General features: G+C 47.8%; 1 protein-coding gene across 1 annotated transcript in view; it reads right to left on the reverse strand.

Moving 5' to 3' along the window:
- Positions 1–23,015, reverse strand: part of LOC139368925 (plexin A3-like) — a 181,704-nt gene that overhangs the window by 11,955 nt on the left and 146,734 nt on the right. The window contains exons 15-25 of the mRNA XM_071108425.1: positions 22,473–22,609; positions 22,076–22,246; positions 20,577–20,670; positions 20,131–20,370; positions 19,685–19,828; positions 17,215–17,449; positions 13,819–13,961; positions 11,344–11,600; positions 8,263–8,329; positions 6,161–6,307; positions 1,859–2,018 (exon numbers count right to left, since the gene is read on the reverse strand). Of these exons, the coding sequence (XP_070964526.1) occupies positions 1,859–2,018; positions 6,161–6,307; positions 8,263–8,329; positions 11,344–11,600; positions 13,819–13,961; positions 17,215–17,449; positions 19,685–19,828; positions 20,131–20,370; positions 20,577–20,670; positions 22,076–22,246; positions 22,473–22,609 (1,795 nt within the window). The remainder of the gene's footprint in view (positions 1–1,858; positions 2,019–6,160; positions 6,308–8,262; positions 8,330–11,343; positions 11,601–13,818; positions 13,962–17,214; positions 17,450–19,684; positions 19,829–20,130; positions 20,371–20,576; positions 20,671–22,075; positions 22,247–22,472; positions 22,610–23,015) is intronic.

Consider the following 23,015-nt stretch of genomic DNA (forward strand, 5'->3'; position numbering starts at 1 on the left):
TGTCCGTAAACACACCAGCCAGCTGGTCTGCGCATGCTCTGAGGGCGCGGCTGGGGATGCCGTCTGGGCCTGCAGCCTTGCGAGGGATGACATGTTTAAATGTTTTCCTCACGTCGGTCGCAGTGAAGGAGAGTCCGCATGTTTTGGTTGCGGGCCGTGTCAGTGGCACTGTATTGTCCTCAAAGCGGGCAAAAAAGTTATTTAGTCTGCCTGGGAGCAAGACATCCTGGTCCATGACGGGGCTGGTTTTCTTTTTGTAATCCGTGATTGACTGTAGACCCCGCCACATACCTCTTGTGTCTGAGCCGTTGAATTGAGATTCTACTTTGTCTCTATACTGACGCTTAGCTTGTTTGATTGCCTTGCGGAGGGAATAGCTACACTGTTTGTATTCGGTCATGTTTCCAGTCACCTTGCCCTGATTAAAAGCAGTGGTTTGCGCTTTCAGTTTCACGCGAATGCTGCCATCAATCCACGGTTTCTGGTTTGGGAATGTTTTAATCGTTGCTATGGGAACGACATCTTCAACGCACGTTCTAATGAATTCGCTCACCGAATCAGCGTATTCGTCAATGTTGTTGTTTGATGCAATACAAAACATATCCCAGTCCACGTGATGGAAGCAGTCGGAGTGTGGAATCAGATTGGTCGGACCAGCGTTGAACAGAGCGCGGGAGCTTCTTGTTTTAGTTTCTGTCTGTAGGCAGGGATCAACAAAATGGAGTCGTGGTCAGCTTTTCCGAAAGGAGAGCGGGGCAGGGCCTTATATGCATCGCGGAAGTTAGAATAGCAATGATCCAAGGTTTTTCCAGCCCTGGTTGCGCAATCGATATGCTGATACAATTTAGGGAGTCTTATTTTCAGATTAGCCTTGTTAAAATCCCCAGCTACAATGAATGCAGCCTCAGGATATATGGATTCCAGTTTGCAAAGAGTCAAATAAAGTTCGTTCAGAGCCATCGATGTGTCTGCTTGGGGGGGAATATATACGGCTGTGATTATAATCGAAGAGAATTCCCTTGGTAGATAATGCGGTCGACATTTGATTGTGAGGAATTCTAAATCAGGTGAACAGAAGGACTTGAGTTCCTGTATGTTGTTGTGGCCACACCACGTCTCGTTAACCATGAAGCATACGCCCCCGCCCCTCTTCTTACCAGAAAGATGATTGTTTCTGTCGGCGCGATGCGTGGAGAAACCAGCTGGCTGCACCGACTCCGATAGTGTCTCTCCAGTGAGCCATGTTTCCGTGAAGCAAAGCACGTTACAGTCTCTGATGTCCCCTTGGAATGCTACCCTTGCTCGGATTTCATCAACCTTGTTGTCAAGAGACTGGACATTGGCGAGAAGAATGGGATCGGCTGGGATCCATTCCGTTGTCCTGGGTGAAAGGCAGAACACAGGATCCGCTTTGCGAAAGTCATATTCTTGGTCGTACTGATGGTGAGTTGACGCTGCTCTTATATTCAGTAGTTCTTCTCGACTGTATGTAATGAAACCTAAGATGACCTGGGGTACCAATGTAAGAAACACCATAGACCCATGTTTCTTAAGAGGCTGTTATTACCACAGACCCGTGTTTCTTAAGAGGCTGTTATTACCATAGACCCATGTTTCTTAAGAGGCTGTTATTACCATAGACCCGTGTTTCTTAAGAGGCTGTTATTACCATAGACCCGTGTTTCTTAATCCTGGTCCTGGATTTCTTTTTTGGGGGGCGTTACACCTTTTCCCCAAAAATAATCTTGATGAGGAGTTGATCATTTGAATTAGCTGTGTAGTGCTAGACCCCTTTGGCCCCCAGGACCAGGATTAAGAAACACTGCTATAGACATCCATATATACAGTAGGTTCTTACCCAGGTCCATATCATCAGCCTGGGGTCTCTGGGAGTAGGGGATGCCCTTGTACACAGCGTCCAGCAGCTTGTCCTTCACCTGAGTGACCGTGTCACAGTTCAGCACCTTCACCGGGACCTCGGTGCCTGCCTCTCCCTCCGGAGGGATACACATCAGTGTCTGGAGAGAGAGAAACCACAGAGCTGTCAGGACTAGAGGGACTATCTGGGGAGGGAGAAACCACAGAGCTGTCAGTACCAGAGGGACTATCTGGGGAGGGAGAAACCACAGCGCTGTCAGGACTAGAGAGACTATCTGGGGAGGGAGAAACCACAGAGCTGTCAGTACTAGAGGGACTATCTGGGGAGGGAGAAACCACAGAACTGTCAGTACTAGAGGGACTATCTGGGGAGGGAGAAACCACAGAACTGTCAGTACTAGAGGGACTATCTGGGGAGGGAGAAACCACAGAGCTGTCAGTACCAGAGGGACTATCTGGGGAGGGAGAAACCACAGAGCTGTCAGTACTAGAGGGACTATCTGGGGAGGGAGAAACCACAGAGCTGTCAGTACCAGAGGGACTATCTGGGGAGGGAGAAACCACAGAGCTGTCAGTACTAGAGGGACTATCTGGGGAGGGAGAAACCACAGAGCTGTCAGTACTAGAGAGGGACTATCTGGGGAGGGAGAAACCACAGAGCTGTCAGTACTAGAGGGACTATCTGGGGAGGGAGAAACCACAGAGCTGTCAGTACCAGAGAGGAGACAGGACTACTAGAGCACTGCACTGAGTCTCTTTAAAGGGGAATTCTTCCAGTTGAAGAGAGAGATTTAGACTGCAATCTCCTCAGGTGTTTGTTTTTCATGAATCACTTTAAATGCTGTTTTATCAATAGTCTCCCCCAGAGATATTAACTGCATTGTCGATAATGAAGATTTTATCTGTCTGAAGAAAATCAGTGACGACTACAAGTGACCTGGAGGACACATTTCTTAGCTGTCCTCGGGTCAATAGAAAACTGACAAGAGGACATTGATTTAACTACACACAAAGATTTATATGACACAATGTGCCATAGTTAAAAGGAGGAGATTGAGGATTGAGAGCAAACACATTATATATATTTACCTGTTCTGGCACCCCTTCACAGCTCAACCAGTCACAATATAGTGAAGTCAGGCTCTATTTGGTAAAGTGTCATTATAACAAATTGAGATGCATTCAGCCTCATTTGCAACTTGCATTGACACATTAACAAACATAGAAGACTGGTGTCAGAATGAGGCCATCCCCTGAATTCCTATACAACCTCTACACAGTGACTATCCTAGCTAATAGATTCTGTATTGTCTACTGGTTAACGTCTTTCTGTAAACTAGTGTGCCATGTTGCTATGTCAGTATTGCCAGACGGTAAACAATGATTTGCTGCAGGCCTGACGGGGTTTCTGTGCTCAGCACTATTTACTCTAGAGCAGAGGTGTCAAACATACTGCCTGAAGGCCAAATCCGTCTCGCGAGGCAGGGAGTCCAATCCGGCCCACGGGTGTTTTGAAAATGACTAAAACCAAATAAAATGATGAATGATAATGGACCTACATTCATACAGTTTCTTGACTGTGTCCAGCTTACTAATAATCACTGAAATGCTAGACAATCAGGGAGCATCAAAAAAATCCAAAACAGATGTTTAGAGGACTATTTTTTATAACACATTTTCAGTGCGGCCCTCCGAACCTCGTTGAAGACCAAATGCGGCCCTCCGAACCTCGTTGAAGACCGAATGCGGCCCTCCGAACCTCGTTGAAGACCGAATGCGGCCCTCCGAACCTCGTTGAAGACCGAATGCGGCCCTCCGAACCTCGTTGAAGACCGAATGTGGCCCTCCGAACCTCGTTGAAGACCGAATGCGGCCCTCCGGACCTCGTTGAAGACCGAATGTGGCCCTCCGGACCTCGTTGAAGACCGAATGTGGCCCTCCGGACCTCGTTGAAGACCGAATGTGGCCCTCCGGACCTCGTTGAAGACCGAATGTGGCTCCCAGGGCAAAATTAACTCTGCTCTCGAGGAATCCCGACTGATGGAAAAGCATTGATTCTAATTTTAACACAATCTACAACTAGATGCCATTAAGTGACCTATGTTGCCTCTTGAAATAACCAAGGTGCAGTATCCATCTAAAAAGGTCAAAGGTTGTGACCAGAGAGGAGAGAGATCCTTCTAATGTATTTATATACTGGGCATGTACACGCCGTGCTGCCAGTCCATATACAGTCATGAGGAGGCCTTTGGTGTGTGCTGGGTGCGTTAATCAAGTGATTAGTACAGTATGCAGCTGGCACATGGTACCACAGACATCTGTACCACTGTCACTCACTGATCATTAGCAAAGTACATTTCCTTCCATGCACTTGAAATAGTTAATAAGTGGGGCATTTGTGCTTAAAAACCAATTACACAGCAAATTATAGGAATTCTCAAGAAACAGGACAATCCTGCGTCTTGGAGGTAAAAGCGTATCTAAAGTATCAGGTCTGAATATCCAATACTGCAGTACTTCCCCGTAAAGTTGCTAGTCTTGGTCAAAGCCATTTAAAGGGATACAAGAGATAACAGTCAATGATAGTTATCGATATTGTGTACAGATGCCCACACACATATAGATAACAGAGCCTCCCTCCCATCTTCCCTAGGTAGTACAGATTAGGAGTGAAATTAGGAGTGATATGGAAGCAGGGGGCATAAAGCCACCCTATTCGCCTTATGTAGCCCCGCCCCACCTATTCACCTTATGTAGCCCCGCCCCACCTATTCACCTTATGTAGCCCCGCCCCGCCCCACCTATTCACCTTATGTAGCCCCGCCCACCTATTAGCTTTATGTAGCCCCGCCCACATATTAGCCATATGTTGCCCCGCCCACCTATTAGTCTTATGTGGCCCCGCCCACCGATTAGCCTTATGTAGCCCCGCCCACCTATTAGCCTTATGTAGCCCCGCCCACCTATTAGCCTTATGTGGCCCCACCCACCGATTAGCCTTATGTAGCCCCGCCCACCGATTAGCCTTATGTAGCCCCGCCCATTGATTAGCCTTATGTAGCCCCGCCCATTGATTAGCCTTATTTAGATCTTTATGAGGTGGATGCAGGACATATGGGGCTCCACAGGTACATTCAGATTGACGTAGAGGTTGGTTTTCAAAACATTGCTGTTGTAAAAACTGCCCCCTCTTCATATAATGCTTGTCATGTTGATTGATTTTAGGATTTTGTGCAGTTCTGAAACTATCAAGCTCAACTAAAAGTACCACTTTGCATGCGCTTGCGTCGTGCGAATGTTGCTGAAAATAGAAGCACAATTGCAACTCGCCGCAATCGCCGTGACGTTCCGGAATAAGGTGAATAGTGTTGTCCTGTGCTGAAGATCCCCTACGGCCAGAGATAGAGAGCACCTCCGGGAGCATTTGCCTATATAGAGCTAATTTCTGTGACATCTGCTAATCTGTCTACCGATCCCTCTGAAGGAGGCAGAGATGACCCTGTCCTGAGTTGATGCTGCAGTGTTGTACCAGCCGTGTGGTCGCATGGGGAGTGACGAATGGCGTCGGAAGCAGGCAGTATACAGCTGATTCATCGAGAAGTTGAGTGGTGGGAGTGGGCGCGTTAGCATTGCATCCTACCAAGTCAGCGTATTGCTATTTTTCCATATAAATAATTTATATGAGGGTATATTTGGAGAATTCCTGTACTGTTTTGATGTTTCCTTCACCAATCTGGGGTGTGACGCTTTTATGTGGAAGTCAATGGGTTGCTGACGGTGAGTAAATCATTAATTGTTCAAGTGTAGTATTTCCTGGCAGTACTGCTTGGCCGCCTCGTTGGGGAGATTGAGCGATGTGGTGGGAAGGGTTTGTTTTATTGGCAGACAATAAAGGTCTTGATTTGTTTGAATCATTACTGGCCCGCAGCAGGTGTGATTGAGCGCTGAGTAGGTTCGTTCCATCAGCGACACCTCACCCATATAGCCCGTCTCCTACCACTGCCTACACTGAGATCCCCACAGCCAATGAGGGAGCCAAGGCTCACCTCACTTCCTCAGTAACATGTCAGGTGATTTGCATGGCAAAGCCTGCTAAACATTCTCCCACCTGTTTGTTTTGCCTCTTGAACCACATTAAGTGAGAATCAGTACATGGCTTGATCTTTCTGCCCTGGGACTGGGAGGGTTGGCTCCATTGCACAACACTCATATCAAACAGGAGACTGGTGTGAGAGAGGAGGTGTGTGTTTCTGTGTGTATGTGGAGGAGGGTCCTTCCTCACCAGCTGTTTGTAGTCAATCTGCTGGCGGATGAGCTTGTCCTCACTGAGGGAGTAGCGCGCCTCTCCTGTGATGGCGTCTATAGGCCCCTTCTCCATCTGCTGCTTGATGGCACAGAACAGCATGAACAGAGGCTCCCCAGCACACTCCTGAGACAGAGACAGAGAGAGAGAGAGAGACAGAGACAGAGACAGAGAGAGAGACAGAGAGAGAGGGAGAGAGAGAGAGAGAGAGAGAGACAGAGAGAGAGAGAGAGGCGCAGGGGGAGAGACAGTAAAAGTGGAAGAGGGAGGGAGTAACAGTGTGAAAAGGGGAGAGGAATAGGCAATCACATCCCTTTCAGTGAGGAGTGGGGAAGTTACCAATTACCCACTTACAGGGTTTGATGACTAACCAGTGATACTGAGGGAACACTATTATTTAGTTCTTAGGGACGATTCATTTGACATCATTAATTACAACGTGACATCCTGAGTCTCAAGCTGCTTGGACACAGAGGGGCCTTCAAGCCCAGACACAGAGGGGCCTTCAAGCCCAGACACAGAGGGGCCTTCAAGCCCAGACACAGGGGGGCCTTCAAGCCCAGACACAGGGGGGCCTTCAAGCCCAGACACAGGGGGGCCTTCAAGCCCAGACACAGGGGGGCCTTCAAGCCCAGACACAGGGGGGCCTTCAAGCCCAGACACAGGGGGGCCTTCAAGCCCAGACACAGGGGGGCCTTCAAGCCCAGACACAGGGGGGCCTTCAAGCCCAGACACAGAGGACGATTGACCCATCTACCAGGCTTCTAAATCATGCTGCCAGTAACCAAATGGAACCAATACCCAGCAACCAAATCCATATTCAAAAAACAGAAACCTCAAAACACACAAATGGCCCCCAATTGTCCAATGTAAGTAAGACATAGAGAGTTTAAGCAGGATTCAGTAATACTGATTGTCCATGGTCTTCTGCATTTCATGTTCTTCTGTGGTTTTAATAATCTGTACAGTCAAGGTGACATCACACTTAATAACATAACTACAGGTTCCACGTTACTCTCTAGAATGTTGTCTCAGTTCAAAACCAGTCAAACGACAGTAACAAACAAGTAGATTCTATATTTTTCCAGACCATATCCAATGAGATTAAATCCTCAATAATTCGTCGTTCACTTAAGGGATTTATGTTGAACATGCTACCTTGATATTTTCTTCGGTTTTGAGAACGTCATAAATCTTAACAGGGCATTACATTTGTTACTTAAGAAACTCTACAACCATTATCTTCACCAATAATATCTACCCTCAGGTAATGAAAACCCACATTCAAATATATATTTTTGTTAATTTAGTGACAACCCTGGCTATGAAAGATGAATATTGCTATGCAAGCTGAATATAAAAATGTGGAAGCCAATCCAGAATAGAGGTTTAAGTAGGGCTTGTGGAAACATTTCAGGGTAATTACTTGGGGAGGCTGGGAAGATGGCCAGAACACTTTAACATCTGCACTGATGTAACTTCAATATAATTGGTGGCCATCCAGAGCTACATTCCAAGAGGCATTTCAGGCCTGAACTCACAATGGGCCTGATGTTCTTGTCCTTAACGTGAATGGCCATTTTAATCCAATCCCAGAGTAACACAGGAGAAGCTTATGGTCAGGAAGAACACAGAAAGGCCATTTTGGGTGGTGGGGAGCACCTGACAGGATGTGGTTAGACAAAATGACCACAACTGCCCCCCAGGGTGATTCTCCGATATGGTTCACACTGTGGCCGTGCTGTGTGCTGCGGTCACACAGGGTGAGAATAAACATTACCAGGACCATGATTAGCCAAATAACCCCACCTCAGAAATATAATTACAACTCACACATTACACTAATAATAGCAATTAACGATCATTTCACAGAATCTCTGGTAACAAAATTAGAATAGGTACAGAACACACTACATACACACTGTTGCTATGGGCCTGCTGGTGTTTCAGCCAAACAACAGGCCTTTTGTGACTAAATCACAAGCATCAATCTTCTGCTAAGTATCTGAATCTCTGTGCTTTGAACCTCAATTAACCCTATGTTAAAAAAAACTATCTGAGCACCATTAAAACTGCCTTACCTTGAGGAAGCGATGCAGCAGGAACGTAAACCAGTTGGTGAGCATCTTCTCAGCCACCGACTCCGTCCTTCAGGAGAGATGAGACACCGGTCAGATTCAACAACATGTGTATGAGTAGAGCAAGGATGGTGTAGTGATCTATACCGCTGCCTAGGGTGGTGTAGTGATCTATACCGCTGCCTAGGGTGGTGTAGTGATCTATACCGCTGCCTAGGATGGTGTAGTGATCTATACCGCTGCCTAGGATGGTGTAGTGATCTATACCGCTGCCTAGGGTGGTGTAGTGATCTATACCGCTGCCTAGGGTGGTGTAGTGATCTATACCGCTGCCTAGGATGGTGTAGTGATCTATACCGCTGCCTAGGATGGTGTAGTGATCTATACCGCTGCCTAGGGTGGTGTAGTGATCTATACCGCTGCCTAGGATGGTGTAGTGATCTATACCGCTGCCTAGGATGGTGTAGTGATCTATACCGCTGCCTAGGGTGGTGTAGTGATCTATACCGCTGCCTAGGGTGGTGTAGTGATCTATACCGCTGCCTAGGGTGGTGTAGTGATCTATACCGCTGCCTAGGATGGTGTAGTGATCTATACCGCTGCCTAGGGTGGTGTAGTGATCTATACCGCTGCCTAGGGTGGTGTAGTGATCTATACCGCTGCCTAGGATGGTGTAGTGATCTATACCGCTGCCTAGGGTGGTGTAGTGATCTATACCGCTGCCTAGGGTGGTGTAGTGATCTATACCGCTGCCTAGGGTGGTGTAGTGATCTATACCGCTGCCTAGGGTGGTGTAGTGATCTATACCGCTGCCTAGGGTGGTGTAGTGATCTATACCGCTGCCTAGGGTGGTGTAGTGATCTATACCGCTGCCTAGGATGGTGTAGTGATCTATACCGCTGCCTAGGGTGGTGTAGTGATCTATACCGCTGCCTAGGGTGGTGTAGTGATCTATACCGCTGCCTAGGGTGGTGTAGTGATCTATACCGCTGCCTAGGGTGGTGTAGTGATCTATACCGCTGCCTAGGGTGGTGTAGTGATCTATACCGCTGCCTAGGGTGGTGTAGTGATCTATACCGCTGCCTAGGGTGGTGTAGTGATCTATACCGCTGCCTAGGGTGGTGTAGTGATCTATACCGCTGCCTAGGATGGTGTAGTCATCTATACCGCTGCCTAGGATGGTGTAGTGATCTATACCGCTGCCTAGGATGGTGTAGTGATCTATACCGCTGCCTAGGGTGGTGTAGTGATCTATACCGCTGCCTAGGATGGTGTAGTGATCTATACCGCTGCCTAGGGTGGTGTAGTGATCTATACCGCTGCCTAGGGTGGTGTAGTGATCTATACCGCTGCCTAGGATGGTGTAGTGATCTATACCGCTGCCTAGGATGGTGTAGTGATCTATACCGCTGCCTAGGGTGGTGTAGTGATCTATACCGCTGCCTAGGGTGGTGTAGTGATCTATACCGCTGCCTAGGATGGTGTAGTGATCTATACCGCTGCCTAGGATGGTGTAGTGATCTATACCGCTGCCTAGGGTGGTGTAGTGATCTATACCGCTGCCTAGGATGGTGTAGTGATCTATACCGCTGCCTAGGATGGTGTAGTGATCTATACCGCTGCCTAGGGTGGTGTAGTGATCTATACCGCTGCCTAGGGTGGTGTAGTGATCTATACCGCTGCCTAGGGTGGTGTAGTGATCTATACCGCTGCCTAGGGTGGTGTAGTGATCTATACCGCTGCCTAGGGTGGTGTAGTGATCTATACCGCTGCCTAGGATGGTGTAGTGATCTATACCGCTGCCTAGGGTGGTGTAGTGATCTATACCGCTGCCTAGGATGGTGTAGTGATCTATACCGCTGCCTAGGGTGGTGTAGTGATCTATACCGCTGCCTAGGGTGGTGTAGTGATCTATACCGCTGCCTAGGGTGGTGTAGTGATCTATACCGCTGCCTAGGGTGGTGTAGTGATCTATACCGCTGCCTAGGGTGGTGTAGTGATCTATACCGCTGCCTAGGGTGGTGTAGTGATCTATACCGCTGCCTAGGATGGTGTAGTGATCTATACCGCTGCCTAGGGTGGTGTAGTGATCTATACCGCTGCCTAGGGTGGTGTAGTGATCTATACCGCTGCCTAGGGTGGTGTAGTGATCTATACCGCTGCCTAGGGTGGTGTAGTGATCTATACCGCTGCCTAGGGTGGTGTAGTCATCTATACCGCTGCCTAGGGTGGTGTAGTCATCTATACCGCTGCCTAGGGTGGTGTAGTCATCTATACCGCTGCCTAGGGTGGTGTAGTGATCTATACCGCTGCCTAGGGTGGTGTAGTGATCTATACCGCTGCCTAGGGTGGTGTAGTGATCTATACCGCTGCCTAGGGTGGTGTAGTGATCTATACCGCTGCCTAGGGTGGTGTAGTGATCTATACCGCTGCCTAGGGTGGTGTAGTGATCTATACCGCTGCCTAGGGTGGTGTAGTGATCTATACCGCTGCCTAGGGTGGTGTAGTGATCTATACGCTGCCTAGGGTGGTGTAGTGATCTATACCGCTGCCTAGGGTGGTGTAGTGATCTATACGCTGCCTAGGGTGGTGTAGTGATCTATACCGCTGCCTAGGATGGTGTAGTGATCTATACCGCTGCCTAGGGTGGTGTAGTGATCTATACCGCTGCCTAGTGTGGTGTAGTGATCTATACCGCTGCCTAGGATGGTGTAGTGATCTGGTGTCGGGTATAATATACCTCTGCAGCATGGGTTTAATATACCTCTGCAGCATGGGTTTAATATACCTCTGCAGCATGGGTTTAATATACCTCTGCAGCATGGGTATAATATACCTCTGCACTTGAAGAAGCTTTCAAAGTTCTTGAAAGGCCTTTTGAAGAATCTCAAATATAAAATATATTTTGATTTGTTTAACACATTTTTGGTTACTACATGATTCCATATGTGTTATTTTATAGTTTTGATGTCTTCACTATTATTCTACAATGTAAAAAATAGTACAATTAATGAAAAACTATTGAATGAGCGGGTGTTCTAAAACTTTGGACCGGTAGTGTATATATCTTTAAAGTATCCTCACCGTCGGAGCAGCAGTTTAGGATGGTTGCGGTTCTCCAGGTTCTTCTCTATGAGGTCAGCCAGCAACTGTTTAAGTACCACGGTGGCGTACTCCATGCGGCCCTGCAGAGCGGCCATGAGCAGAGAGGCCACATTTCCTCGGTCCCGCATGGAGAAGGACCTCTGGGCCTCCAGGGTATGGATGAAGGTCAGCAGAAACATCTTACTGTGCAGCAGCTGGCTGAACAGACGCAGGGCTTTCTCCACATTGGCCGGGGACTGAGGGACAGGACACAGGAGGAGGAGGGGGATGGGGGACACAGAGGTGGGAATACACAAAAGGAGGTCCAAGGGGTTATTAATTGGGGAGAGGGACAGGGGAGAGAGGGACAGGGGAGAGAGGGAGAAGAGAGGGGAGGGGAGAGAATAAGGGAGGGGAGAAGAGAGGGGAGGGGAGAGAGGGAGACGGGAGAAGAGAGGGGAGGGGAGAGAGGGAGAGGGGAGAAGAGAGGGGAGGGAATAAGGGAGGGGAGAAGAGAGGGGAGAAGAGAGGGGAGGTGAGAGGGAGAGAGGGAGAAGAGAGGGGAGGGGAGAGAATAAGGGAGGGGAGAAGAGAGGGGAGGGGAGAGAATAAGGGAGGGGAGAAGAGAGGGGAGGGGAGAGAATAAGGGAGGGGAGAAGAGAGGGGAGGGGAGAGAGGGAGAGGGGAGAAGAGAGGGGAGGGGAGAGAGGGAGAGGGGAGAAGAGAGGGGAGGGGAGAGAGGGAGAGGGGAGAAGAGAGGGGAGAGAATAAGGGAGGGGAGAAGAGAGGGGAGAAGAGAGAATAAGGGAGGGGAGAGAGGAGAGGGGAGAAGAGAGGGGAGGAGAGAGAAGGAGAGGGGAGGGGAGAGAGAATAAGGGAGGGGAGAGAGGAGAGGGGAGAAGAGAGGGGAGGGGAGAGCGGGACAGGGGAGAAGAGGGAGAGGGGAGAAGAGAGGGGAGGGGAGAGAGAATAAGGGAGGGGAGAGAGGAGAGGGGAGAAGAGAGGGGAGGAGAGAGAAGGAGAGGGGAGGGGAGAGAGAATAAGGGGGGGGAGAGAGGAGAGGGGAGAAGAGAGGGGAGAGAGGGAGAGGGGAGAAGAGAGTGAGAGGGGAGAAGAGAGGGGAGGGGAAAAGAGAGTGAGAGGGGAGAAGAGAGTGAGAGGGGAGAAGAGAGTGAGAGGGGAGAAGAGAGTGAGAGGGGAGAAGAGAGTGAGAGGGGAGAAGAGAGTGAGAGGGGAGAAGAGAGTGGGAGGGGAGAAGAGAGGGGAGGGGAGAGAGGGGAGGGGAGAGAGGAGAGGGGAGAAGAGAGGGGAGGAGAGAGAGGGAGAGGGGAGGGGAGAGAGAATAAGGGAGGGGAGAGAGGAGAGGGGAGAAGAGAGGGGAGGGGAGAGAGGGAGAGGGGAGAAGAGAGTGATAGGGGAGAAGAGAGGGGAGGGGAGAAGAGAGTGAGAGGGGAGAAGAGAGTGAGAGGGGAGAAGAGAGGAGAAGAGAGGGGAGGGGAGAGAGAATAAGGGAGGGGTGAGAGGAGAGGGGAGAAGAGAGGGGAGGGAGAGAGGGAGAAGAGAGGGGAGGGGAGAGAGAATAAGGGAGGGGAGAGAGGAGAGGGGAGAAAATAGACGAGAGAATAGGGGAGGCGAGAGAGGATAGAGGAGGGGAGAGGGGAGATGAGAGAGGAGAAGGGAGAGAAGAGAGGAGACAGGAGAGGGGGGAGAAGAGAGGAGTGGGAGAGAGGGGAGGAAAGTGTAAAGAGAAAAAGGAGGAGAGGGGAGACGAGAGAAAAGCGGAGAGGGGAGAGAGAATAGGGGAGGGGAGAGAGAAAAGGGATGGGGAGAGAGGAGACAGGAGAAGGGGAGAGGAGAGAGGAGAAGGAGAAATGTGTAAAGAGAAAAAGGGAGAAAGAAAATGGTTTGTTATTAGTTTGAGGATTACATGGAGCACCATAAACGTGGCTGTAGTGACTTCAAATATTCCTCTATGCTGACTATTTTCAAAACATTTCTGTGGCAGTCTCTAGACAAGTAGTCTATGGAGGGCTGGTGGAGCTCCTGGGTTGACTCAGCCTCAGGTTGAAATGAAAAAGAAATAAGGTTGAGAAAAAAAAGAAAAGAGGTTTCTCTGAAGCTCGGCACTAAGAGAGCTGCTGGCTACTGACTCGTTTTTAAAAAACAGGATCTATCGCTTTAGTTTTATTCCCTTCTTTTTTTGGCAGAGAGTTACCAAGACAACACAAGTGAACCTCAGGAAAGCATACTTTACTGAGTTACCAAGACAACACAAGTGAACCTCAGGAAAGCATACTTTACTGAGTTACAGTACAGCACAAGTGAACCTCGAGAAAGCATACTTTACTGAGTTACCAAGACAACACAAGTGAACCTCAGGAAAGCATACTCTACTGAGTTAGACAACACGAGTGAAGACAGAAGCAGAAGGCAGTGAAGTGAACAAGTACTCTAGTTTAGTTTTCTTACACTTACATCCAGCTCCTTGAGGACGGGGTGCTCCTCGATGCCGGGGAACATGACTCTCATGGTGTAGGTACGGTACTCCAGGAAGGGGATCTTCACTCCGTCCATGTCATTGGTCAGCTCCTGGATGTCTGTCTGTAGCTCAGCGAATGCTATGTTGACAGGAGCATAAGATACAAAAATTGCCATTTTAATCCAATCCCAAAGAAACACAGGAGAAGCACATGGTCAGGAAGAACACAGAAAGGCCATTTTGTGTGTGGGGGAGCACCTGACAGGATGTGGTTAGACAAAATGACCACAACTGCCCCCCTCTATTGATCGGATTAAATGAAGTCTGATCGTTTCACTGAATCAACAGTCAGTTACCTCGTCCAGGCGTGTTAGTGTCAAGTCAATACCATAAACTGCCACACTCTGGACTAAATCTGCCCACTTCTAATCATTTTGAGTCGTGATTGTCTTGACAGCTGGCACAGTATAGGAATACATGGATACATGCTTATAAGACTTGACTGCCCTCTACCGAGTAATGGACAGCATATTTTGGTCATCCTCATACTGTACATCAGGGGTGGGTAATTCCAGTCCTCGAGGGCCTGATTGGTGTCACCGGTTTGCCCCAGCTAACACACCTGACTCCAATAATCACCTAATCATGATCTCCAGTTTAGAATGCAATGTGATTAATCAGCTGTGTTTGCTAGTGATGGAGAAGAAGTGTGAGACCAATCAGGCCCTCGAGGACTGGAGATGCCCACTCCTGCTGTACACAGTCAGTTCTGTGGTTGCCTGGTTACCTTCTACAGAGTCAGCGTAGCATCTCAGAAAATATATTGTAAAGAATGTAGAGTGATTGACTTGTACTGTACCTACTCTAAGAGCAACACGATAGCAACAACTGTTCAGAGCAGGCCAATGCTGATAACACACTAATCTTCAAAAGCACACGCAGCTCTCTGATAAGAGCATATCAAAATACCCTGCCAGTCAATGATTCAGCTCACTTTCATGAAGCAATCTTTGCTTGAGGAAAAAGCCATGAGCAGTGCTGGTGTCATTTCAGTGACAGAAATGTATGTGCGAAGAGCATTCAGATGAACATAGAACTGTTTTAAAATGGCCACGGTGAAAATGATATTTTACCATTATTTTTAATTAAGTCAAACATTATTATTTACAATGATGGCTTGGCAAATAGATTAGATAGGATAGGATAGGAGAGAAATAAGATATGATAGGATATGATAGGAGAGAAATAGGATATGATAGGAGAGAAATAGGATATGATAGGTTAGGAGAGGAGAGGAGAGGTGAGAAATAGGATATGATAGGAGGGAAATAGGATATGTTAGGTGAGAAATAGGATATGATAGGTGAGAAATAGGATATGATAGGATATGATAGGTGAGAAATAGGATATAATAGGAGGGAAATAGGATATGTTAGGTGAGAAATAGGATATGATTGGAGAGAAATAGGATGTGATAGGATATGATAGGTGAGAAATAGGATATAATAGGAGGGAAATAGGATATGTTAGGTGAGAAATAGGATATGATAGGAGAGAAATAGGATATGATAGGATATGATAGGTGAGAAATAGGATATACAGTGCCTTGCGAAAGTATTCGGCCCCCTTGAACTTTGCGACCTTTTGCCACATTTCAGGCTTCAAACATAAAGATATAAAACTGTATTTTTTTTGTGAAGAATCAACAACAAGTGGGACACAATCATGAAGTGGAACGACATTTATTGGATATTTCAAACTTTTTTAACAAATCAAAAACTGAAAAATTGGGCGTGCAAAATTATTCAGCCCCTTTACTTTCAGTGCAGCAAACTCTCTCCAGAAGTTCAGTGAGGATCTCTGAATGATCCAATGTTGACCTAAATGACTAATGACGATAAATACAATCCACCTGTGTGTAATCAAGTCTCCGTATAAATGCACCTGCACTGTGATAGTCTCAGAGGTCCGTTAAAAGCGCAGAGAGCATCATGAAGAACAAGGAACACACCAGGCAGGTCCGAGATACTGTTGTGAAGAAGTTTAAAGCCGGATTTGGATACAAAAAGATTTCCCAAGCTTTAAACATCCCAAGGAGCACTGTGCAAGCGATAATATTGAAATGGAAGGAGTATCAGACCACTGCAAATCTACCAAGACCTGGTCGTTCCTCTAAACTTTCAGCTCATACAAGGAGAAGACTGATCAGAGATGCAGCCAAGAGGCCCATTATCACTCTGGATGAACTGCAGAGATCTACAGCTGAGGTGGGAGACTCTGTCCATAGGACAACAATCAGTCGTATATTGCACAAATCTGGCCTTTATGGAAGAGTGGCAAGAAGAAAGCCATTTCTTAAAGATATCCATAAAAAGTGTAATTTAAAGTTTGCCACAAGACACACCAAACATGTGGAAGAAGGTGCTCTGGTCAGATGAAACCAAAATTGAACTTTTTGGCAACAATGCAAAACGTTATGTTTGGCGTAAAAGCAACACAGCTGAACACACCATCCCCACTGTCAAACATGGTGGTGGCAGCATCATGGTTTGGGCCTGCTTTTCTTCAGCAGGGACAGGGAAGATGGTTAAAATTGATGGGAAGATGGATGGAGCCAAATACAGGACCATTCTGGAAGAAAACCTGATGGAGTCTGCAAAAGACCTGAGACTGGGACGGAGATTTGTCTTCCAACAAGACAATGATCCAAAACATAAAGCAAAATCTACAATGGAATGGTTCAAAAATAAACATATCCAGGTGTTAGAATGGCCAAGTCAAAGTCCAGACCTGAATCCAATCGAGAATCTGTGGAAAGAACTGAAAACTGCTGTTCACAAATGCTCTCCATCCAACCTCACTGAGCTCGAGCTGTTTTGCAAGGAGGAATGGGAAAAAATTTCAGTCTCTCGATGTGCAAAACTGATAGAGACATACCCCAAGCGACTTACAGCTGTAATCGCAGTAAAAGGTGGCGCTACAAAGTATTAACTTAAGGGGGCTGAATAATTTTGCACGCCCAATTTTTCAGTTTTTGATTTGTTAAAAAAGTTTGAAATATCCAATAAATGTCGTTCCACTTCATGATTGTGTCCCACTTGTTGTTGATTCTTCACAAAAAAATACAGTTTTATATCTTTATGTTTGAAGCCTGAAATGTGGCAAAAGGTCGCAAAGTTCAAGGGGGCCGAATACTTTCGCAAGGCACTGTAATAGGAGGGAAATAGGATATGTTAGGTGAGAAATAGGATATGATAGGAGATAAATAGGATATGATAGGATATAATAGGAGGGAAATAGGATATGATAGGATATAATAGGAGGGAAATAGGATATGTTAGGAGAGGAGAGCAATAGGAGAAGTAGGAGGTCATAGTGACCGGTGCTCCTACCTTCTTTACACTCCAGGGCCACTCTGGACTCCAGGTTGTCCATCTGCAGCTGCAGGCGTTTCAGGGTGCGGTCAGCATCCCGGGTCTTCCTCTTGTAGGCGATGAGAACAGCGATGATGGCGATGAGAAGCACCCCTCCTCCCGCTCCGATCCCGATGATGGCCGGTAAGGTAAGGGTGCTGTCGGAGTAGATGTGCAGTGTTCCTGGGGAGTACTCCAAACCACCCACCGTGATCTGGAGGAGAAACACATCCAACCTTTTATGCGAGTAAAGCGCATGTCAGATAAAAAAAAATCATGACAGACCTGATGGAAACAGAACATTTTTCGGTAAACTTTCCAAATGTCGACAAAACAAAATACACGAGACAAGGTGGGATCGTTTCGTGTCGGTAAAATGACTTATGTGAGAAATGTCTGTGGAAACGCTTTTATGTGCAAATATTGATATAATATCCATCATATCAAAGTAAACTTGTTGTGTGTTCCTCCCACTACGCATGCCGTTTATTAGGCTACAGATGAAATAAGTTACGATGAACTTCACAGGGTGGTGAGCTTGACGCTGCTTCCCAATAAATATTGAGGGTCTTATTCTGGTGACATGATCATCCGTGCTCGTCTGCCGTTCGACAATTACAAATGATCTCGCTCTTTTATCCATAATCTCATCATGCAGGCGATACGTGCGCTCTCGCCAACAGCACTCAATCAGCACCCTGCATACTGTTGTCTTGAGCACACCTGCCAGTACCAGAGTGGGCACACTCGCTATATAACACATTGTTTGGGGTGAGAAAACCATCCGTAGAGTCGAAAATGCGATGGAAATCCATTTCACTTTTCTTTTCAGTACATAGGAATTCTGTCGTGCACTACAGTCAATTTGATGGAGACGTCATATTGTTTTTAGGCAGATGTTTTTATCTTCACATGACAATCTGTCGCCAATTGAATGGAAACCTAGCTACTGAGATGGAAAAATTGGGCTCTGTAATATGAAGGATTTTATTACTACAGTGTGCCTTCAGAAAGCATTCATACCCCTCGACTTATTCCACATTCTGTTGTGTTACAGCCTGAATTCAAAATGTAAAACAACGCAATGTGGAAAAAGTCAAGTGGTGTGAATGCTTTCTGAAGGCACACTGTATGTAGCTCAGACTCACTGAATGTAGCTCAGACTCACTGTATGTAGCTCAGACTCACTGTATGTAGCTCAGACTCACTGTATGTAGCTCAGACTCACTGTATGTAGCTCAGACTCAGAGTTACAGTACATGTCCAAACTTTTTAGTTTTGACCCTGGTTCTAACATCTCCTTTTTAAACTTCAGGCCAATTACAGATGACTTCCAACAGGTTTGGCTAACGAGTTTCACCTTTACCTCCCCATTCCCCTCCTGGCTGTGTGCTTTAATTATTGAGTGGTTTGGATGGAAGGGAACAGGGAGAATGCCACTCTGCTGTCTGTGTGTCTGTCCGTCACTGCGCTATGTGTCAGGTCATTAACACAGCTGGCTCAGCCTTCTCACTGTGCCGTGTGTGTCTCCATATCTCCCTGCCCCTGGGAGGGAGATCACTCCACCTCACCCATCACCTCTCTCTCTCCCCCTCTCTTTCATCTCAGCTTTGATTTGTAAATGCTCCCTCCTCTCCACAGTTGACTCTATTGATCGGATTAAATTAAAGTCTGAGCGTTTCACTGAATCAACAGTCAGTTACCTCGTCCAGGCGTGTTAGTGTCAAGTCAATACCATGAGATCAGGACCTTTGATACAAAAGGTAAACAAGCTGCCACACTCCAGGACTAAATCTACCTACTTCTAATCATTCTGAGCCGTGGTTGTCTTGACAGCTGGCACTGTATAGGAATACATGGATAAATACGTATGACACTTGCAATAATCAGATTGACCAGACTGCCCTCTGCCAATTAAATCACCTGCTCTCGCCAACGGTTGTCTGTCCATAAAAAAGAAAAAAAGATTGCATTTCATCAATCCAAGATGATTATTTTTCACCTCTACTGCTCAAGGCCACAGCTGAAATCATTGTGCAGTGAGACGTGTACGTAATAAAGAGAGCTAGTCCTGTTTGGCATTGATGATGCGCCAAAGCTGCGGAGTCAACAGATACTTCGATTACATGGGAAGTTGCTTGTATCAACGGGCCGCCGTAATCATAATGAATGATGACCCTTTGACTTTTACATTTGGTGGATTAGCATTCAAGTAACAAACTGCCACACAGCTATTATAGAATTGATTTGAGATGTGATTTCTAAGTCAGGCATGTTTCCAAATAGCACAGATAAAAGTGTTTTAACTACATGTCAAATATATTTAGAGAAATAACAAGACTGGATTATGGCCAGAGCAGTTTGGCTATGAAAAATATCTCACACGAAGCTATTGTTGACATAAAATACACAAACTACTGTAACCGTTGGGCGGGACATCTGGTCTTACCACGACTCTCTGCTCCCCGGTCAGGTCTGGCGAATCACAGAGCAGCTGAGACTCCGAGACAGTTAACAGACAGGGCGTTTCACCAATCATCACGCTGTAGTTCAGCCGGGTGTTGCCCGGAGCAGGGGGAATCAGATTCTTGCCCTGTTTTCAGAAGAAACATGTTGTTTGTTTTCAAAAGAAACATTCTGTTGGACAATAATCACATTTATCAGACGAAAGCGCACACACACAATAAAGTGTATGGGTATTTAGAGTATTATCAATCCGGACTTGTAATTCTATCCTCAGCTCAGGGACTTTGTACATAGATGTGCAGGGAAAGGAAGTTGTCTCTGTACTGGTTCTGTCTCACATGACCTCTCTTGCTTCTCTAGAGCTTTATCCTCCTTCCTCTCAACAGACAAAAGTAACAGAAAATGAAACCAAACAAGGAATCTACTTACTTTGAGGATGATGGGAGAGCCGGGCTTGACCTCCATTATCCCAGAGTTCCCTAGTGTTTCGAAGGTGGGGTTGGGATAGTAGGTGAAAGGTGTCCCGTTGAGGACGAGCAGCGCAGCCACGTGATCCAGGATGAAGCCGTGCTCGTCGGGATGCAGGCCTGACTCTGGGGCCTGGTGCTTGGTGTAAATGATACCCGGGGCCAGACAGGTCATCACAGAGTCATTCACCACAGTGCACACCTGGACAGGAAGATAAAAGAGGAGGGTCAAACCAGGAAGAAGTACGAGACAAACGTCTGTGTAAAACCACAATACTGACAATGTATACAGTAACAAAAGCGTACTGCGTAAGTCCTTGATGCTAGTTGCTATTATACAGGTTACCCATTTGTAACAGTCAGAGCGGTACAGTGCAAACATGGAATGTTCATATTGGGAACACTTACATTAGTAGTCTGTATTCCTGCATACTTGGCACGGACTTTGGGCTCCTGGATGGTGAGCAGGTTGGTACCTGTGACGGTGATCAAGGTGCTACCACTGAAACACAAGCAGAAACATGATGGTGGAGAGGTTAAGACGAGAGTTATTGCACCCTGGTGACATGGGCAGAGAGACAACAGGGAGGGAATGAAATAAGAACTTCTGTGTAACAGAGCTGACTTTTAGTGTTTTTGTCTACAGCATGTTGTTTGTATGATTTATCTTACAGTATTGTTGAGATTCAGAAAAAGAGGGAGCCTACAGTCCCCTCAAGGGTCCCATGGATTAGGATGGGACATACATTAGATACATCATCCCCCATACTGTCTATTGTGCTTTAGTGTCATGGTGAAATGGCTACAATGGGACAGTGTGGGCGTCTCGGTGTGGCTTTGGGGCTCATGTTGTAATCTCAGAGTGTTCCTGAGGCATTACAGGCAGTAATGGATGTCTGAGCTGAGTTTCTCCTCAGGAATCTCCCAGGGCATTGGTCATGCGCTGAGAGATTCCAGCCTGCAGCCTGTTGGCTGGGAGAGGAGGAGAGGAGAGGAGGGGAGAGGAGGAGAGGAGACGGGAGGAGGGGGGTGAATAGTGAGGAGGAGGGGAGGAGTGGGGAGGGGAGAGGAGGAGTGGGGGGGTGGATAGTGGGGAGGGGAGAGGAGGAGTGGGGGGGTGGATAGCAGGGGGTGGATAGCAGGGGAAGAGTGGGGGGGTAGGAGGGTTGGAGGGTTGGATAGCAGGGGAGGAGTGGGGTGGGGAGGGGAGGAGGGGAGGAGTGGGGAGGGGAGAGGAGGAGTGGGGAGGGTAGGAGGGGGGTGGATAGCAGGGGAGGAGTGGAGGAGGGTAGGAGGGGGGTGGATAGCAGGGGAGGAGTGAGGAGGGGAGGAGTGGGGAGGGGGGGGTAGGAGGGGGGTGGCTTGCAGGGGAGGAGTGAGGAGGAGTGGGGAGGGTAGGAGGGGGTGGATAGCAGGGGAGGAGTGAGGAGGAGTGGGGAGGGGAGAGGAGGAGTGGGGAGGGTAGGAGGGGGGTGGCTATCAGGGGAGGAGTGAGCAGGAGTGGGGAGGGGAGAGGAGGAGTGGGGAGGGTAGGAGGGGGTGGATAGCAGGGGAGGAGTGAGAAGGAGTGGCGAGGGGAGGAGGGGAGAGGAGGAGTGGGGAGGGTAGGAGGGGGGTGGATAGCAGGGGAGGAGTGAGGAGGAGTGGGGAGGGGAGGAGGAGTTGGGAGGGTAGGAGGGGGTGGATAGCAGGGGAGGAGTGGGGAGGGGAGGAGAGAAGAGGATGGGAGAGGAGGAGTCGGGAGGGGAGGAGTCGGGAGTTGGGGAGGGGAGGGGGGGAGTGGAAGAGAGGAGAGGAGGGGAGGAGTCGGGAGGGGAGGAGTCGGGAGTTGGGGAGGGGAGGGGGGGAGTGGAAGAGAGGAGAGGAGGGGAGGAGAGGAGGGGAGGAGAGGAGGCTTGGCTGCTCACTTCACTATACTCCAACTGGGCTCGATGCTGGAGATGGTGGGGTCCTCTGTGTAGATGTAGCGTGTGTCACTGCTGGTGACCTCAGCTTTGTCGATTAACAATTTGATTGACGCAGGCCCTGAGCCAGACAGGGACGACGGTGTCACACACACAATGTCCCTGTTGGTCCTCCTGTGGCCGGATAGACAGAAGATGTGTCATATTGTGTCACAGAGTTCATTCACTGTCTGAAACAACACTTAAGAAAATGTCATGCTGTCACCCTGTTATGACGCTGTTTTAATTTAACTTAAAAATAGACAGGTAATGTGCAGACAGGGTGTGATAGAACAGATTACACTACTATACTACCACAGTCCATTCCTTCGAGGTGCGGTCAAGCTGACTGACTACTCACTTAACAAACAGACACTCCTCCTGGGCGATGAACACAGTGACGGTGCTACCAGCGTCCAGATGATGGCCTGATATCGTCAGCCGGGTCCCCCCGGACACGGGGCCCTTCTCCGGGTGCACATGGTTGAAGCTGGGGGTCTGAGAGAGGGAGGAAACTCACTCTTTACACCCAGCAGCACACAAAACAAACCGATTCCCATTATATTTCTAGTAATTGCTGCTCACACACTGCACCCCAGCCGAGCATGTTTTAGTATGTATTTTTGTATTCAGCAGCACAGTGACATGAGTAAGACTCTCCTTTTTCCTGTAATTAGCTACATAGTTTCTCGGTGCACATGTATTCATTTGGCTGGGAGCATCTTGGCATCTGCTGGAATTAAACTGCAAGACTACTATTGATTGGTGGTTTAAGGGCAAGCCCATTCATTTCAGTGAGCTGCTCTGTGCCCAGGCTGAGGAGATAATAGACTGACACCACATTCCTGTTTCACTGCTGCTTAATGCTCTGTCGGAATAGCTGGGTAATTACTGTATATCACAT

Source organism: Oncorhynchus clarkii, chromosome 16 (genome assembly GCF_045791955.1).
Source record: "Oncorhynchus clarkii lewisi isolate Uvic-CL-2024 chromosome 16, UVic_Ocla_1.0, whole genome shotgun sequence".
In the NCBI taxonomy this organism is placed as follows: domain Eukaryota; kingdom Metazoa; phylum Chordata; class Actinopteri; order Salmoniformes; family Salmonidae; genus Oncorhynchus; species Oncorhynchus clarkii.